This window comes from Brachyistius frenatus, unplaced genomic scaffold (genome assembly GCF_029030835.1).
Source record: "Brachyistius frenatus isolate BFR_SWC_R1_liver_20210118 unplaced genomic scaffold, ASM2903083v1 Contig_160, whole genome shotgun sequence".
NCBI lineage: Eukaryota > Metazoa > Chordata > Actinopteri > Embiotocidae > Brachyistius > Brachyistius frenatus.
The window spans coordinates 858,956-879,389 of record NW_027210759.1 but is presented as its reverse complement, the minus strand read 5'-3'; the positions used below and the strand labels follow the sequence as shown (position 1 = coordinate 879,389).

At 40.8% G+C, this 20,434-nt stretch overlaps 1 protein-coding gene across 1 annotated transcript in view; it reads left to right on the top strand.

The window, feature by feature from the left end:
* LOC138631596 (seizure protein 6 homolog) overlaps window positions 1–20,434 on the top strand; it is an 83,858-nt gene that overhangs the window by 18,674 nt on the left and 44,750 nt on the right. The window contains exons 3-5 of the mRNA XM_069716629.1: window positions 5,693–5,878; window positions 9,382–9,550; window positions 19,264–19,430. Of these exons, the coding sequence (XP_069572730.1) occupies window positions 5,693–5,878; window positions 9,382–9,550; window positions 19,264–19,430 (522 nt within the window). The remainder of the gene's footprint in view (window positions 1–5,692; window positions 5,879–9,381; window positions 9,551–19,263; window positions 19,431–20,434) is intronic.

Below are 20,434 nucleotides of genomic sequence, written 5' to 3'. Positions count from 1 at the left end.
ACGACCACGCCACCACTGGTCTGGAAAATCCTCAGCCTTGAAAAGTCTAGTGGCCGTGTCATACTGTGGCTCTGTAATGAAGCTGGAGTGATAGACACTCGGTGATAATGATCTGTACATATTGGCAACAGTATCTGTGGAGGGGGTTGCTTGAATAAAATGTTTGTAATGTTCTTCTAACTGTACTGGAGTATTGATAGTAAGGAAAGAAGAATCAGTCGGTCACACTGTCACTGCCTGTCACACAAAACGTGGCTGAATAGCTGTAAAAATAAAATCTGGATTGGTCTTTCTGGGGGACAGAACAATCCGCAGAGAATTAGTCAGTCATTTGCTGTGGAAATATCTCGCTTAGGGCTCAAGTGATGAACTTGATAAATTAAATCTATTTTTGTTATGGTGTTAATAGCTGAGCGAAGGTGATACAACATGGCATTTGCCTCTGTGACTGCGTGACCTTTTCACATAATCATAGCATATGTATGGTAAATGAAGCGTGATGCACTCAGAGAATCACGCCCGGTCTCTTTTGCACGCAGACTCTACAGCACAGCTGCTTCATATGAAACAGAGCTGTGAGACGCATTAATCTCTGCAGAGTTTGTCAGCTCCTCAGTTACACAAGGCCAACGGCCAGCAGAAAGAAATAAACGCTCTGAGGGAGCAAATAAGATTAGACATGAAGTTTGATGCAAGCGGAGCTATTCCACATCAAAGTTGTATTACAATGCAAGCACAAAATAAATAAATTCAATTTACATCTGCTAGCTACAGGGGACCACTAAACATCTCAAATTATTGCACTTCCCCTGTGATCTGCACTGTGGCCACAAGGCCTGATTAGACAGAGTGGAGGCCAACATTTTCTCACAGCAGTTGTATAAAGCCAGTTTATGGCCAGTCTGGGGCTCATGTGTTGGTTTGGCAGCAAAAGAGCAGCAGAGGAAACATACACTTCACAGAAGTACAAGCACTGATGGCTCTGCAGAGATTTCTCTATTCTAGCAGTAATTACTACTGTAACAACCACTATATCAAGTCAATATGAAAAACATACAGTAGTTGAACTAAGTAGGATATCAGATATTGCATTTACTCATGACTCCCCGTCGTTCGGGATACAGTTTTAATTTGGGTGTTCTCATGTAGCTTTATTGAAAATGAGCCTCTCATATTCACTGTTTTTCTTTCCATTTCATGTCAGCTCAGTTTGCTGCAGTCAGACTTCTCACAGATCCAACAGGACACAGTAACTCTAGTTTCAGTCATCTCATTGGCTCCTTGAGCAGTTTGTTTCAGTCTTTAATGATAAATGAGACTTCATTTATGTCACTCAGAACATTGAACATTAACATAAAAAGCATTTAACAGCAACATGTCCTGGTTAGTTTGGATACTGAACTGGGTAAGTGGAACGAATTTGTGGATATCATAATTTTAGATTTTGCACCATTAGGGTAGTCTGATGCTTTTAGAGCAGGAGAGGGTTTTACTTTTGTCATCTAAGTTTTTTTTTTTGGTTTTTTTTAAAATGATTATTACTTTACTTACAAGTCTATTTATTTCAGCCCTCTCAGATTGTTGCCTCACATGTAAACAAAGTGCTTTGCATCCAGCAAGGATCCTCAGATGGAGATCTCTAATGCACTTAGCAAAATGGCTGTTACAAGCAGCTCACTTCCGTTGAAACTTTGGTCAGACTCTAAAAAAAATGTTTTATAAAATAAAATTATTATTTGTTTTTAGAAAGAAATGGAATGCTAGCGCTCGTTGACACGATGTACAGTACACAGTTTTGTGTGACTCCCTATTTCCCAAAATATTTTAAATAGATTTAGAGAGTGCACAGTGTACATGAACCATAATAGCCAAATCAGTGATGCATGTTTCAGTTTCAAATGTTACAGTTTGCTCAGTTTGCTCCCCCGGTCAGTAAAAGGAAACAGGTTGACTTTTGAATCTTTACTAATGTGATCACCCCTGCACACACAGTGTCTTCAGTTCATAAATTTATCACGTCTCACACTTTATAATCCATGCTTTTATAGTTAGACCAGCACCATCCTTTTGAGTGTGACCAAGTGATAATGCACAGGACCCAGAATAAACTGGAACTTGGGACCAATATAGCCAAAGATGTAAGTTTTATGACAGTATAAAAAATCAAACTTGCCAGTTTAAAAACACCTGTTTTTCAGGTATTTAGTATGATCTGGTTGGACTATTAGAGTTGTCCCTGATATTTACAACAGACAGCTCTATTGTCAAACCCAACACCAACCCCCATGTTAACATAAAGGAATAAAACTTTACACAAACACTCAAATGACACTCACAGTCATCACTAGAGTCGCTGACATATGCCAACAAAAAGGAAACACAATCTGGTGCTGCAACATGATAATCTACATTAAAGGCACATTCAGCTGAAATATGTAGTCTTAACATAAAGGCACAGTCCATGACAATACAACAGCTCTTCCAAAATGTGTGTATTGACACAAAATTATGATTATTATTATTATTATTTTAATCAAGCTATGATTAGTTATTCTGAGTGGCCCGAGCAGCCCAGAGTTAGGCGAGTCCAGTTGGACAGTTTTCAGTTGGACAATCTGTAATCTGAATGCCCCACGTTGATTCCAGCTCGACCTGTATCTGTTTTTACATCTTATTAATATATTGACTCTCTTTCATATGAATAATTTGACTACTTTTACTGATGGTCCTGCTTTTTCTTAATATGTTTTGAACCTTTCTCCAGCCAGCAGGCCACCTCTGGGATGGTTTGCACGATGTAGACTGTAGTTACTATTCCCAGGTCCTGCTATTGTTAGCTGCATAAAATAGTATGTGTACAGATTGGATTCTTTCCTTTTCACTCAATATAGTCATTTTCAACAGAAACCCTGTTTAGAACTTTATGTCCAAGACTCTAACAATCCAAATAACTTTAATATTTTTTTTATTTTTGCATTTCCATGGCCTTTGCTCTGTGCATATGTTCATTTCTCTTTTTTGAAGACACAGACTATCCATGGAGCTGAACACCACACTGTGGGTCAACTTATACTATATAGTATGAATGAAAAAAGAAAAGCAGTACTTATCAATAACCTTCCATGATAGCCAAAACATGACAAATGGCCATGCGGTCTAAGACGTCACAACAAAGTGAGTTTTTACTGCTCTGAAGTAATTTGTCTCTATGAAAGCTCCCTGTTTGCAGCAGTGTTAAGATGCCACAATGCTCTCATGATGGCTTTTATCTTTTTTTTTCTCATCAAGTTTGAGCTTCCTCTAGTGAGCCCGGGAGTTTCATAGTTTTTGTTTGGCCTGGATATTAATAGCTACAGCTGACCACGGTAATGACTAGCCCAGGGAGTGATAAGACACAGCTCCAGCAGCTGCTATGGCAGCACAAGCCTGGGATGTTGCTTTAATGAGAAATACTATAAAGACCAACACTGCTCCTCTTATCTCCGTTTCTGTGAGACACTGTAGAGCTGGCGAACATCCCTCAGTGCTAACAGAGTGTTGGAAGCGGCCGAGGTCGTAGGTTGTCATTTATTGGCCTATATAATCTTCCTACATATTTCCTCCTCGGAGGCACAGTGCTGTTCCCAACAGACAGAATCAATAGCAGTGCTACCGCCAAGCCGTCCGAAGGCTAACAATAAAACTAGGACAATTACAGCGAGATGGATCAGAGTCTTTAGCAGAAATATATTATTAATATGTTTGGCCGAACTCCAGGAGGCTGCAGGAAGACAGATCAGTGGCAATAAAGATGCTAGTTAGTTAACTGGTCACCTGAGGCCAGCCAAGACACGTTGCCCACATGTTGTCAGCGATGTGACCGGTGTGTGTGTGTGTGTGTGTGTGTGTGTGTGTGTGTGTGTGTGTGTGTGTGTGTGTGTGTGTGTGTGTGTGTGTGTGTGTGTGTGTGTGTGTGTGTGTGTGTGTGTGTGTGTGTGTGTGTGTGTGTGTGTGTAAATGCTGGCTCACAGATCCAGCAGGTGGTAGCCACAGGGGGACACTAGTACATTAAATGTCACTGTGGTGCTGCTGTGTATTTTACAGTGGACATTTGTGGCTTTATTTACCGCCCTTTAAACAGACAGCTTAATTAAACGTCAGAGCCTGCGGGGGTGCTGTCACACTTACAGAAATAAGCTTCTGTAAATACAGTAGGAGAATACATACAGGAGGAGATTTGACTTCAAACTATAGTTGAACATTGTTAAAGAATCGCACTCAGTGAGCAAACTCTGAAATGCAAATGATCTGTAGGGACAAAGACCCAGTCTGTATCCAGTAACCAGACACTGCAGGAGGTGTGTATGGGGAACTGCAGGACCTGTATCCTTAGGGCAGAGCATCCCATATTAAGGGAGAATGCAGAAATACGCAAAGATGAGGCACAAAGCCTCACAAACACCAACACGGTTGAAGATACCAACGAACGCCACAGAAACAGTAGTTTGTTACTTTATAAATAAGAGATCTTTACATACAGTATTGGTCAGGCTTTTCTTATGGAACCATACAGGAGGTGATTTCATACTGTAGTTTATTCTCATTTTAACAGTGTTTTTAAGAAGCTTTCCTTTCTTCTTGTCTGGTTCTCTTTTAATTTGTTGTTGATGCAAACTCATTTCCTCTTTCAAGCTGATTTATTGTTTCCATAAGTTCATTACAAGGTACATTTCCATGTCATAGTCACTGTTGTGCTGCTCTGAGGCTTCTTTATTTAACCCCTTCCACCCTGGAGTCCTTCGTAGAGTCCAGGACCAGGCTGTATCACAGGCTGCAGCACTTTTAATGAAAAGGATGTCTTGTGCTACGAGGACTTAAATCAAGTTGCAGTTCAGAATTTTTAGAACATGATCAATAACAATAAGGCTGGTATTAACTCGCTCAATTAGGGTTTAAATTATGGCAGAATTATGTCTTCTTCTTTTTTAGAAGAAGACTTGTATTTTAAAATTCTAAATGGTGTTTCTGATCCACAGAGCTCATGGTTGTTCATTTTAGCCTCATAGTTGTGCAGCTGGTGCTGAATAAATTTGGGGATTAAAGCCTCGGGTTTCAGAGGTTAAAGCATCTGAAAACCTTTTTTCTCTATCCAGTTCCTCCTATATATGTCTTGGGGTATTCTACATGGAAACACCATATTTTGCCAAAGTTGGAAGAGTTTTATTTTTTCTCACATCGCAGATTTCTTTTTTTCTTTTATAGTCTGTGCTCCTCCCCTCTCTTAAAACAGATAGTGGTATCATGGTGTGCAAAGTGTTTTTTTTTTTAATGATTTTGGAAGTTGGCAGGGCATGACCTAATTATTTTAGTTGATATTAAGACACTGTCAGTGAAACATTTCCAGTGCAGATATTTCACAGTCCCTGGCGATGCTTTAAACAAATCCAAGGTTTGTGGTTTTCACAACCATTTATATCCCGAACGAGATCATTTTATTGTTGGATCTTATTGGAGCCTGAGTAGGAAGCACTAGCCACTAGCCACTAGCTCACATTTGTTTCATTCTCTAAAATAAAACTTCTGCTCTGGCTGAAATGTCATTTCACTCCTCGTCAGCTTAATTCCTTCAGCCTTTTCGTCTCTTCTACTATTTGTCTTTATGTCTCTCTATGTCTGTCTCGATCAATCTTCATTTCTGTGTCTGTGTCTGCAGCCTTCGTGTTGAGCTGTGTCTTCCCCCGGCAGCCTCTCTACGGTGAAGTGTCAGTGAGCAGTCTCCACTCTGGAGGAGAGGCGTTCTTCTCTTGTTTGACGGGCTACCAGTTGCAAGGCCCTGGTGTGCTAACCTGCCGCAATGCTACCACCCCCTACTGGAGTGGCAAGGAACCCCACTGCCTAGGTAAGGTCAACACATGTGGTCAAGTTTCCCGCTCTTTATCCGCCCGCCACGAACAGAAAGGACAACCATACGATTACAGGCAATTTAAATTATTATAAAAATGTCAGTGTATTTCTTAAAGTATCACAACATATTTCACTCAACTAATTACACGTTAAATCGATATATTGCAAAGGCTTGTTTTGTAATTATCTGTCTACATTTATCGATCAACACAATTCCAGCTACAGTAATGACACAGCTCTTTTTACATTTAATTGTATGAATCAGTGTTCTTCACATATTGTTGTCATTGCTCAAGGCACAAAGGGAAAAATGAGTACACAGAAGTGCACAAAAGTTTCCCCTGGCATCAGGGAGTCAGTTTAAAGAGCTACTATAGGTGCCTTACTTTTTTTTTTTAAACATCAAAATAAATAGCAGGGATACAAGTTGGTTTGCATCAATAATGTTATCTTTTTGAACTTCAACTTAAATGCATTATGTTCACTTTCATCAGCATAGAAAGTTCAACTTAGAAATTATCCAAAACAATTCCCTGAATTAAAAACTGAAACAATGGCATGCCTGCTTTGGAATGAGGAGAAGCGTCACAAATTCTTGGCAACAATTATTCTGCAGTGAATAACAATATGTGTTAACTGAGAAAAACTTCTTTCACAATTCTGTCAACTTAAATTAACAACAAACAATGGCATAGTTTGTTTAGGAAGGTAGGTGGTGGCATCACCTGTTTCCGTGGTAGGATTTTCATCGTGTGGTTAATTATCGGTCCAACACCAACAGTGGTAGAACCCTATTGTTAAAATTATAAAACGTTTGGTCACTATTGTCGCCATCTGTTTGAGTAGAAAGGCTATCCTTTATATGTTTCTCATTTGCAGCATTTCCTGTATTAGCTCCAGTTGTTTGGATCACATGTTATGTTGTACAGATGCAGCCGTCAGTAGACTTTTCAAAGTTGGACCAAAAGAAGAGGTTTTTTGTTGTTGTTCTCTTTGAATAAATAAGGTCACCTCTGTAATTTCTTATTTTTTTTAAATTAAACTTAACAAAATGCCTTGAAAAATATCGACCAAACTGAAACAATTTCTTCAAACTGAAGCCTTTTTTACTAGGGCCGAGCAAACAAACCAGGCATTCTGACCTTGTTTAAAATGGCTTATTAGTGTAGCTAATGGAAACATATACTGTACAAAAAAACATTCTACATATCATCTATACTGTATATGGTTTTGATCTGATTGTTTTCTTGCAACTATGGTGAGATAAACAAGCTCTAAACTATAGGTTTAATTTATTGCCAGTTTTTTCTATATTAGCATTCTAATGCCTAAAAGTCAGTCAATAATATACAACAGCATTTATAGCTGACTTTATGGAGAGTTTGCTTCTGTGCACCAATCAAAAGTAAATGCAAAACTCACAATTACAATGTATTTAAAGTTCCAAATTAAATAAAATGATAAAAACAAAAGAAAACATTAAAAAGCCTGTGTGCAAAGAGCTGCCCCTTGAAACTTGTTTTGGGTCACATTTAGAGAGGATTGGAGGAACGGTGAGAAACACAAACACATGACTGTTGTCGTGCTTTGGCCTTTTGAAGGAAGCTCGGCTGCTTCATCTGGATGTGTGTGGGTGGAAATCATTTCACACGACAAGCAATCTTCTGTTTATGAACTTTACTTAACTTCAGACGGCAAGTACAGAACATACAGCCGTTTATATGTTTCATTGTGCGCTCGGGAACATCCAGTAAGCTCTGTGCGATGAGCCATGAGCACCGCTTTATGGAGTTTTGTTTTGTCATGACACCATCATGCATGAAAAACGAACTAATCAAATCACTATATTTAGCAACAAACAACCCATGTAGTAAAGCCAGGGAGGACAAACTGCCTTCTATTATTATTGGCACTACTTTGCATCTGTATGTGCGGCATGCCATTGTTGTGATAAATTATTTGGTCTGTTGACTTAGCAGTGTTACCATAACCTTTCTCTATTGGTTTTCTCAGAATGATTGTTTACTGTGTTTTAGTCATTCTCTGCCAGCTTTTAACACAATTCCCTTCAACATCCACAGCCTTTTGGATTATATTCTTAGGGCTTTGGAGCCTTGAGTTATCTATTGGACCTTCTGGTCCTTTGGCATGACCGGCAGGCATAGAAACAGACAGACCTGCTCTCCCACCGGCATGTGTGGATGATGAATGTTTTTCTTTTCTTGCCCCGATGAGGCTGGCTGATGAATAATAAGTGACCAGTTTAGTCCTGACCACTCTGATCAACTTTGATTCTCACAGTGAATGTTTTCTGAAAGCAATTTCAAAGAGGGAGTTTGTGTGGTTGTGCATCTATATCTCTGCCATCTTGATTGTGTGTGTGTGTGTGTGTGTGTGTGTGTGTGTGTGTGTGTGTGTGTGTGTGTGTGTGTGTGTGTGAGTCTGTGTGTGTGTGTGTATGTGTGTGTTTGTGCTCGCTCTTGCATTCAGGTGTGCGTGTGTGCAGAGCAGATGTAGGAAGGTGTGATTACTGAAGGCTGGGCTGGATGCCACTGGGTTTATTCTTCCTGCTCTGCCTTAATTAAGCTTTGTCGGTATACGTAACCTTCACCTGATCAGCTGGGAAACAACACACACACACACACACACACACACACGCACACACACACAATCTTCTATGTATATTAATAAATCTGATATTTTTCTCCTCTCTTCATTGCTTGGTCCCCTCCATGAAAAGTAAACAGATGATTATCAGGATGCTTTCTGTTTGACCCTTCTCCTCTTTTACTTTTCAGTTCCATTTCCAAGGTGATGAAGAACTGATAAATCTGCACTTTAAAATCCTCTCCCTCACAAATTACAGTGTGCAGTAATTATCTGGATAAGGTCATGTCCTTGAGCATTATTCTGGGTACTTGGGGAGTTAGGCACAATGGAATCAAAAGGAGAATGTGAGATTACACACACATCTCACATTATGGTTTTGTTTTTTAAGGCATTTTTGTCTCAAAGGCAGAGAGAACAAGGCTTATGTCAGAGGCATTTCTAATTTCCACTGTTGTCAATTTGTACACTGTATTATCATTAATTATTGCTATTACATAAAATACCTTTCAAGCAGCTGAAATGACACAATCGCTAGTGTACCTGCTTGTTAATGTGTAACGTCTGCAGTAGGTTTTACTTGCTACTGATGATGAAGAATAGTGAAGATGATAATGACTGTTGTTCTCCTGGCTTTATTGGAGAGTTTGTGCAACTGAATTTGATGATTTCATTACGAAACCCAGAGAGAGAGACAACAATTATCAGGCCATACTGCAGGAAGATATATTTTACTGAAAATATGCTCATAAAGTTAAATGATTAAAGGGAAATGTCTTTTGGTAATCTTATGTGTGAAACAACCATTTGAGATTCAGTGTATTTTAAATGTGAAATGTCCAGCACAGTTTTATTTTATCCTCACTTTCCCTCCTTCTCCTCCTCTCTCAGCTGCCTGTGGGGGTTTGATCAGGAATGTCACAGTCGGTCGGATCGTCTCTCCTGGTTTTCCCAGTAACTACAGCAACAATTTGACCTGCCACTGGTTGCTGGAGGCCCCTGAGGACCAGAGACTGCACATCCACTTTGAGAAGGTGGCCCTGGCCGAGGATGATGACCGGTAAGCATTTATACTATGACTGGACATGCCATGAAATTCTACAAAAATATCTATTCTATCAAAATTCAATCAAAGAGTACAGGCCCATTTCATCCTTTTTTAGTCCACCTGCCCCTTCCCACACCTGTGTAGCAGGGGATGAAGAACAATCAAATATCTGTTTATATATATATATATATATAGTTAGTTTAAGTTTAAAGATTTCTATACTTTACTTCCGAGCCTGACAGCCTGACAAAAATCGAATTCCTTCCGTTTAGACATTGAAATTGTCAAAATTGATGACACTGAATAATGTCTGAAAATGTGAGCAGCTTGCAGGCCACTGTAACTATTATCTACTGGTGCATGCCCCATTGACTGTGATGTATTACCTTCCTCTTTACTCGTGGACGGCCTTTCACTTATGTTCAATAAGCAGGCCTCTCGAGCTTTGTACGTGTCTTTGTCATTGTAAGAACGCGGTTTCTGAGGACTCCACGGGGTAACAATTGGCTGTCAGAGCAGCGCATTGCAGTGACAGCAGAGTGTCATTTTAGCAGCATGGGGCTCTCATTACAGAGGACTGAAAGGAAGAGCCACAGGGGGGAAATTAGCTGAATAATACATTTTGTCTTCCAGCCAATAGCTGCTTCCAGCTGCTCTTACACTCCCGTCAAAGATGTAGACCTCAAAGATATGAGGAGGCATCTGGACAGCACAGAGGAAGCTGGAAAGATCAGAAACAAGTGATGATGTGAAGACGATAGAGGATTGGCAAGAGTGTAAAAAATATTAGTGTAATGAGCTGAGGTCTTTTGTTCTTATTAAATACCATCTGGTTGTTCTGTACGTTTGGTAATGTACATTCCAAGCTTGATCAGATAAACAAAGAACACCAAATTCATAAGCATGTGTTTGATGGCTGACAGCTCCATCAACAGATAAGCCAGTTTACCACAGATATGATTAATTTTTTAGGTTGTTTGTTGTTGTAGTTGTTGATTTTTTTTTCAAACCAGATCACTGCCTAGCAAAACTGGAGTGAATGCAACAAAATGATCAAAGCTGAAACATCCCCTCACCAGCAGTTTCAGAGCTTCCAGCTGCATTTCATCAGAGAATAGAACGACCCCCTAAGGTCACGTGTGCAGACAGGTGTGGCCTCAAAAGCATGACTCTCAGACAGTAAATCAGTTAAGGGGGAAGGGGAAAGACACAGGTATATATACACTTGAGGACGCAAAGACAATTGGACGCAGGTGGAGAAAATCAGGGCGGGACAGCACCAGACGACTCAGGTCGGTCTGGAGTTTGGTGAAGGAAGTCACGGATTAAGTCAGGGTCCAAAATGTTGGTAGCAGACACCCACGACCTTTCTTCTGGACCATAGCCCTCCTAGTCGACGGGATATTGGTGACCTCAACGACAAACAGCCAGGAGCTAAAGACTGCTTCGCCATCAACGATCTCAGGAGGAGGAGGGGACTTGGACGGTGTGACCAGAGGACTCTCGACAACTGGTTTAATCTGGCTGACATGAAAAGTAGGGCGGGAAACTTGAACTTGACAGCCACAGGATTAATCACTTTGGAATTTCTTCGATTCCCCTCTAAGAGGAAGGTCCCAGGTGGAAAGCCAGACCATAGGGTGGAGCGGGCGTCCGTCGACAGACGTTTGTTGCGTGTGGAGCTCCTGAGGAGGTTCTGGCGAGCTGGAGCTCAAATGCGATGGTATCTTCTCAGGGTGTGTGCAGAAGGGACATTGACTTTGGCCTCCAAGGCTGGGAACAGAGGAGGTTGTTATCCATACACATTGAAATGGCAATAGACCAGAAGATGTGTTTGGGAGAATGTTGTGCATGTATTGTACCCAGATGAGGTGTTGGCTCCAGGAGAAGGGGCTCTGGGAGGTCAGACAATGTAGAGCAGTTTCCAGAATCTGGTTAAGGTGTTCCATTTGTCCATTTGACTGGGAATGATAACCTGAGGCCAGGCTGACATTGGCCCCAAGGAGGGAGCAAAAAGCCTTTCAAAAACGGGAGATAAACTGTGGGTCAGAGACAATGTCCTGAGGGAAACCATCATCCATTATCTATACCCGCTTTATCTTGAACAGTGTCTTGAACAACTCATGGGGAGTTGGAGCCTATCCCAGCATACTTTGGGCAAAGGCAGGGTACACTCTGGACAGACCGCTAGTCTATCACAGGGCCAACACTTATAGACTGACAAAAAACAAAGACTATTCATGCTCTCATTTATACCTAAGGGCACTTTGTAGAATCACCAATTAACCTGACGTGCATTTCTTTGGACAATGGGAGGAAGCCAGAGCACCCTGAGAGAACCCACACAGGCACAGGGAGAACATGCAAACTCCACACACAGGAAGCATCACTTTGAAAATCTGTCTACGGCCGTTTGCACAGTGGTGTTGCTGTAGAGAGTGGTAGGCCCGTGACAAAGCCCCCACAGCAGGTGAGCGAACGCAGGTGGGACAGGCAGCCACAAACTCCCGGACATCCATATCCATCAAGGGCTACCAAAAGCGGTGCTTGACCAAAAATAGAGAACGGGATCCCCCAGGATGATAGGCTAGGTGGTTGCAGTGTGCCCACTGGATCACCTGAGAGCGAAGATCTTCTGGAACAAAGAGGCAATTCACAGGGCAGCCGCCAGGAATCTCGAGACCTTGGACCGCTTGGGTGACTTTCTGTTCTATGTCCCAGGTGACTGCTCCAACTAAACAGGATGGAGGCAGGATACAGGTGGGTTCCTTAGGTTAGGTAGTTACTTTATTAATCCCCGAGGGGAATTTTTTTTTGCTACAGCAGCATACCGGAAGCAATAAGATAATAATAGAATAATAGAAAGCAATAAAATAGCAGTAAAATAGCAGTAAAAAATATTAAATATAAAATGCACAGTATATACAGTATATTCAGTACAGTATATATCTATACATATTATATACAAACAACCAAGAAACACAGACAACAGCGTTATTGTTGTGTGATGGATTTTGCCAGAGGTGAGTTATTGTACAGTCTTATTGCAGTGGGCAGGAATGATCTCCTGTATCTGTCCTTGTGACAGTGGAGCTGGAGGAGTCTTTTGGAGAACGTCCTCCTCTGTCCCTGCAGCAGGTGGTGGAGAGGGTGGACAGGATTATCCAATATGGATAACAGTTTGTTCAGCGTCCTCCTCTCCACCACCTTTTCCAGGCTGTCCAGTTAGGGCCTGGGTCATCGTCATGGAGACGAGAGAGAGTATCAGGCTTAGTATTCTTGGACCCTGGGGCAGCAGGAGAGGGAGAAGGTGAACCTCGTGAAGAAAAGAGCCCAATGAGCCATATTCTTGGTTCTTGTGATCGGACCAGACCAGGAACGGAAGCTCCGTCCCCTCCAGCCAATGTTGTCATTCCTTTAGAGCAACCTTAATCACTAACAACTCTCGATTGCCCCTTGATTTTAGTTTCTCTCAGCCGGGAATAGCTTCTTAGATAAGAAGACACTGGGGTGAAGCTTGTGATCCTTGGGAGAATGTTGTGACAACACCGCACCCACCCCCAAATCCGAACCATCGACCTTGACGATGAACTGTGCTTGGGATTAGGCAGACTGAGGATGGAAGCTGAGGAGAAAAAGGTCCTGAGCTTCTGGAAGCTGTCATCAACCTGGGGGAGTCCAGGCAAACTTGGGGGCGGCAGAGGTTAAGGCATGTAGGGGTGAGGCCACAGAACTGTAGTTTCAGATGAAACGTCTGTAGAAGTTAGCAAATCCAAGTAAATGCAACTCCTTGCGAGAGCCGGGTGTGGGCCACTTAGAGACAGCGCTGGCCTTCTGGGGTTCATCTGGATGCTAGCTCCAGAGATCATGAACCCCAGGAAAGAGACAGTAGAGGTGTGAAACTCACACTTTTCCACTTTGACGATGAGTTGGTTATCCAAAAGGTGCTGTGGAACTGGGGATCCGAGGAAAAAATGTAAATGTCGTCGAGGTAGACCAATACGAAAATGTTCAATATCTCTCTCAGAACGCCATTAACAAGAGCCTGGAGGAGCTGGAGTGTTGGTGAGGCCGAATGGCATCACAAAGTACTCGTAATGTCTACTGGATTTATAAAAGCTGTCTTCCACTCATCACCCTCATGAATTCTCACCAAATGATAGGTGTTTTCATAGATCCAGCTTGGTAAAAGACATGTCCACTTGAAACAGCTCGAAAGCAGAGGAGATCAGAGGAAGGGTGTCGCGTTTTTTTAACGATCATGTCATATATACCCTAATAGTCAATACAAGTTCTAAGAGTCTTATCTTTCTTCTCAACAAAAAAGAAGCCAGCTCCGGCGGGATAAAAAGAAGGGCGAATAATCCCAGCGGCAAGGGAGTCATCAATGTATTTCTGCATCACCTCCTCCAGGTCAGAGAGAGAGTATCTTCCCAGAGGCCCAGTGGATATGTAGAGCCAAGGGAAGCCTAGTACCAGCAAAGAGGTCAGGAAAAAAGATGAAAACTGATGCTTTCCGAATGTTCATGCTCCATATTTAATTTAACGGTCTCAGTTCTGAGTTACCTGACACAGAAGCTTCCCATCCAGCGCAATAGCCTGCAGGATCTGTGGTAATGGATGGATCTGAGCTTAAGCCTCTCAATCCAAGGGGCGTGAGGATACGTGGCACGAGAGAGGAGGACAATGTTTGGCTGACCAGCAACCTCCTTCTGGCTGGCGAGCCTGGTCTCTTACCGGACACGGAGAGAAAACATTTCCATGCTGACTGCAGCAGATGCACCTTCCTTCCACAATGAAGCTCTAACCAGCTGCATGGGTTCCTCCACAGCGGCAAGGGGCATGGGTGGAGTTGGAGCAGGGACACGGAGAGGCAGTGAGGAGCCTCCCCTGGTGGTCAGCGGACGAGATGAGCGCCTGGCTCTCTCTCTCTCCCGGAGTTGGTTGTCAATCTTAATAATGAGGGAGTTTTAACCAGGTAGCTACCAATCGTAACATCAATCTTCGAGTTCAGATTTTGGCTGTAAATGATTTGCTATTTTGGAGCCCTGAAGTGGCCATATTTGGACAAGCTCCAGAGGAGCTGGGGTGGATCTAGGACCACCCACCTATAGTGGAAACCTGGCTGCACCACAGGCCTGTCAATCAAACAGACACCCCCCCAAAGATACTGCTTTTTGAGGCCTGATATCTGATTAATTATGGGTTCATTTTCAGCTGAACTGCAATAAAACTAATAACAAGGAGTCACTTTAGTGAAGGACACCATTATGACTTGTGAAAATGTCATTGACTTAAATGAGAGAAGTTAAATGGGAGTCTATTGAGCCACAACCTTTTTGGAGCCAACCTCTAGCAGCCCTTGGTGATAACATACTTCCGCATTGGCCGAGCTTTTCACACCTGGAAGCTACATCCACTTGAAACCACAAATAATACTTAATTTCTGTTTTGTGTACTAACCACAACAGGGTTGGGTTTACTTGACAGCAGACCCCTCTTCTCCATTAGTCTTGGTCTTGGTCTTCACTAGAGTTTGACTGGCGTTTTTCACACCAGCTCAAACCAACCTGACCTGTAATACATACCACAGTTGAATTGAACCACACCAAATGGGTTGGATGTGAAAGCAGTCTGAAGTTATATTTATCATGGTGGGTTTAGATACATGTGTATATATTTCCCTACCCTCCCCAGATTGCAAGCAGTCATTTGATTTCAATAATTTCTGCTTAGTAAGGAAATCAAATAGGTCACTCATTAAAATTATATGATTTGTGAAATTGTTGATATTGATAAGCAAGGCAACATTAAAGGATTGAAAAAAGTTATGTTACATCCACTGTTATTCACAGAAAAGTACTGTTTCATTCCAATGAACAAAAAACAGTGAATGCTGATTTTTTTTTAATTATTTTTTTATTTTTACATTTAAAATCCTGAATCGTTTGTATTTATGTTTCTCAGCTTGCAGTCGTTTAGAGGTACACTAACTAATACATCTCTGTTCACGCATTTTCAAAGTGACATAAATACATTATAAACAAGACATCTGTAAAACAGCTTTATAGGACACCGTTAACTGTAAACAGGGTGTTATTTGTGTGACGTCAGTGTAATGGGAAGTTTACATACCGAGCAAGACCGGCTCATAAATAAACAGCTCAACAGAAGTCAATTATTCCACAGGTTACCTTTCATTTGTCTCAAAGTTACATTATTATATCAGAGTGATGCTGCCCATAAATAATTAGATACATTTAAAACCTGAAAGCCTGTATTCACTTTATTTGTTGGTACTGAAATAAAAGAGTAGTTAGTCCTTTTGAAGTGGGTTTTGGTCAAGACAATATCAGGGAGTTTCACCAGATCTGTGGGTCTTTTTGGGGAAGAGCAAAGAATTTCACTGATGTATCACTTATGTAGAATGTAGTAGAACCTGTTATATATATATATATATATATATATATATATATATATATATATATATATATATATATATATATATATATATATATTTTATTTATTTTTTTACACTCTTTATATTCAGGGCACAAAATGGTTCTCAACCCAACTGTGGAGGAAACAAGACAGATGTGGTGAACCACATCACAGAAATAAACTAAAAAGGAAGAACATTTTCACATTGAGTTTAGTTGAGTCTGTGTGAATAGAAACATAAAGAATACATGTAAATATAGATTTATTTATTTTTTTGACACCAAGGCTGCAGTGCACTCTGTTACACATTCTTCGTTCTACCTGAGGAGAATAATTTCAGGCAGAGTAGGGAAAAATCAATGCAGACCTCAATGGGGAACCATGAAGAAAGAGAGTCACAGGCAGAGACGATGAACACAGAGTCTGACTGCATAAATAGTCCTCCCAACTGCAGATGATAATACATCGTGAAGCATCAGCTGGGCAACTATTGTCTGCCACAAGATTTTACATCAGCTAAAATTCTGATGAGTGATTCTTTATGAGCCTGACACCTTCGTGGGGTTATAAAAGGGTTCTTAAAAGATAACTGTACTTTCTACTTCAATTTGGGTTTCATTTCCGTAATTGTAGCCTTCATTTCCTTCTGTTATAACAACATTGTATTCACCATTGGAAACATGATCAGACAGGCTTTAAACAAAAATGTGCATTTTCTGTTACTTATTTAGCACTTATTTATTAGTTTGTTATTTTGGACACATTTGTTCAAAGATGTAAGGTTCAATCTGAGACGCAGTTAGGGTGACCAGATGTCCCACTTTGGGCAGGACTGCACAGCATTTTCGTTCCTTTTTCTGCATCCCACATATTGGCACAATGTCACATTTTGAATGGCTTCTCTAAAATCTGTCTTTTATCCAATGGCTCTGAATAAAGCAGGGAAGGCTGTCAGCATTGGGCTGTGACTGATGTCAATCAAACTGCAATTGTGGGTCAAGTGCAGGTGGGTCTATCACAGTTACACCCAACATGGAAAAGGCAAGTAGAAAAGTCATAAAAACTATGCAAATTTTGTCAGAATATGATGAAACTACCAGAGATGAGGAGCTGCAGCTAAAACAAAGACGGGAAACTACAGTTGCGTTATGTGCAGAATGCAGTTTGGCATGCTTTTGCTGAAATAAGCAAGCCCTTGTCTGGATGGCAGCATATGTTGCTCCAAAACCTGAATATATCAGTCAGCATTAATGGTTCCTTCCAGATGTATAAGATACCCATGACATGTGCACTAATGCATCCCTGTACCATCACAGATGCTTTTTAGCTGAGTGCTGATAACACAAAAAAAAGGGGCAATCAGAGGTGGTCTTTCACCGCTAAAGAGGTATTTCACCTCTTTAGCCTGAAAGATGCAGCGTCCATGATTGCCCCCTTTTTTGCTTTTTTGCTTTTTTTTAATTTCATCAGACCACAGGACAGTTTTCCATTTCACCTCAGTCCATCTTCAATGATCTCGGTACAGAGAAGGCGGCGGTGTTTCTGGATTATGTTTATATCTGGTTTCTTCTTTGGAGAGTTTTAACCTGCATTTGTGGGTGCAGCGATGAACTGTGTTCACAGACGATGGTTTTCAGAAGTGTTCCTGAGCCCATGCAGTGATTTCCACTACAGAATTGTGTCTGTTTGTAACACAGTGCTGCCTGAGGGACCTAAGGTCATGACCATCCAATGTTGGTTTTCAGCATTGTCCCTTAAATCTTTTAATGATATTATGAACCATAAATGATTAAATCTCCAAATTCTTTGCAGTTTTACATTGAGGAACATTATTCCTTAATTGTTGCACTATTTTCCCACACAGTCTTTCGGAGAGTGATGAACATGAGCCCATCTTCAGTGCTGAGACTCTGCCTTGCTGAAATTATCTTTTTATAATCAATCATGTTACTGACGTTTTGCCAATTGATCTAATTAGTTGTGTGATGTTCCACCAGGTGTAAGGTGTAAGGTGCAACTAAGTCCTTTGTTGCCCCTGTCCCAACTTTTTTTGAGACATGTTGCCGGCATGAAATTCAAAATAAGCAAAACGTTTTGATAAAACAGTACAATTTCTCTATTTCCACATTTGATATGTTTTCTTTGGTTTATTTGCAATTAAATATGGGTTTATGGGATTTTCAAAATCATTGCATTCTGTTTGTATTTACATTTTACTCTGCGTCCCAACTTTTTCAGAAACTGGGTTGTATTTTTTTAAACATTGAACCACTGAAGCAACCTTTTGAAACAATGAAACCTTTATTTTTATATTGAGACTGTGTTCTAACAGATGTATTGGTTTGTTTTGTGGTTGATTTTTTTTCTCACTGTGTGTGTGTGTGTGTGTGTGTGTGTGTGTGTGTGTGTGTGTGTGTGTGTGTGTGTGTGTGTGTGTGTGTGTGTGTGTGTGTGTGTGTGTGTGTGTGTGTGTGTGTGTGTGTGTGTGTGTGTGCGGCCCCAACCACCAAAGTCATACATTGGTCCACTCCTTGACTAAAAGGCTGCTGTTTCATTGTGCAGGACTAGGTCCAAACAGAGTATGTGGCGGTTAGTATTACGAGCCCCAAATTCATTACGTGACTATGTGGGTCTGGCACGCACCACTGAAGATTGTTTTTCAGGCATTTTAACGGTTATTTTAAAACCATTAGTGTTCAACAGTCACTATTATAATACATATTGACCACCATAAAGCATTTGTTGAAACTCTACCACTGTTGTCATTGTGATCTGCATCAAGTGAGTTTATTTCAGCTACACAAAAAGCAACATTGATATTCATTTAGACCTGTGCAGGTCTGATATTATCTCCTCCAAAAATGGCTGGCATTTTTAGCTGCCAGATCTGCTATGTTAACTAGCTAGTCAATAATAACTGTTTGGTGGCCAGCCGGTAGTGTACGGTCATTTTTTTTTTTTAGCATATTTATTGAATACAGCTGCCTGCTGCTGAAAACAAGGTTGATGACTGAATCTAAAACAAGAAGGGAAAAGAGCCAAACCAGCTTAGTAGTTGTGCAGACTTGGTGATAATTCTCTATGGGTTCATCACTATGAGCAAAGCCTTTCATATTACACAGTCACAAATTATTAACGCAAATATTTATTAGTTAAGCTTTCAGACAAAGTGTACAGTTTGATATCCATAAGTTAAACAAAATATTCCAAAGTAGCTAGCACAGGTATTGATTTCATGAGTAGTTGGAGTCTTGCTAAATTGATTTTTGTTCCCTGTCTTCCAGACTGCTGATCAAAAATGGCAACAGCATAGATGCAGCTGCTCTCTATGATTCGTATGAGGTGGAATATTTGCCTAATGAGGGTCTTCTCAGCACATCCAGGCATCTCTTCATTGAGCTGACTACAGATGCTACTGGCACATCCACTGGCATTGCCATCAGGTACCAAGGTAAGCACTGTAGCGATGGATAGCTGAAGTTTAGCATGTGGTGACATGTCATGGGGGCTCCTGCTTGATGTTATAAACACAAAAAAGTAAACGTAGTGAAAACATGGCAGCAAAACTCATCAGAAAGCACTCATTCTAAAAACTTCATATAAACTGTGTTGTGTTCACAAATTGCCCCAGGTCACAAAGCAACAACAGAATATAGTGTAAAAGCTGACTGCAGAATGAATGGCAGGAGGTGCTGCTTGAATGAAGGCCAGTGCTTGCAGTGATGATGAAATTCTGATAATCAATGGCTTTCCACCACCAAAATAAGTGCTGCGCTGTCTGTATCAAAGCAGTGAAACCTTCTTTTCTAATGGTGAAAATAAAAGCGGGTTGGCGAAAGTTGGAAGTGTAATTATAAAGGTCTCATCTCTTATAGTATCACTCAGGAAATCGGGCTGATGAGGGTTCTGGATTTTAACATTAGTTCATGTAAAATAAACGCGCTAAAATGTATTCAAATTCATCTGTTTGTTCCATAATTTTTGACAGAAAAGTGTCTGGGTATCCTTTTTCTGCTTTTTCTTGTGTGATGTGGACCATAACCTGGCAGTCACATTTTGGTGTCAGAATATGAACAAATACAGTTTTGATTTGATTATATGAATGTAGTTCTCTGGAACTTTAATGCAAGTTTGAGAAATTGCACATCTAGAAAATACCTTAAGAAGGGAAATGTCATACGATGTGTTTTTTTAGGTCAAATATAATGTGTTGCTTTGAAATGAGTGCTACATAATAACAATGCAATTAAACATATTTATATTCAGTTGCTTATGACCATATGGGAACTCTTTGCTTGAATAACCTCAACTCAAGCTTTCTCCAATGCTACAAAACATCTTATGGTCATCTACAGTTCTGCTAAAACCGGGGTTACAGTCATGGATTTATGTAACATCAGCCACCCTCAGTAATCCATAACTTTAAATTCAAATCAACCAATTAGTTTGGGTACA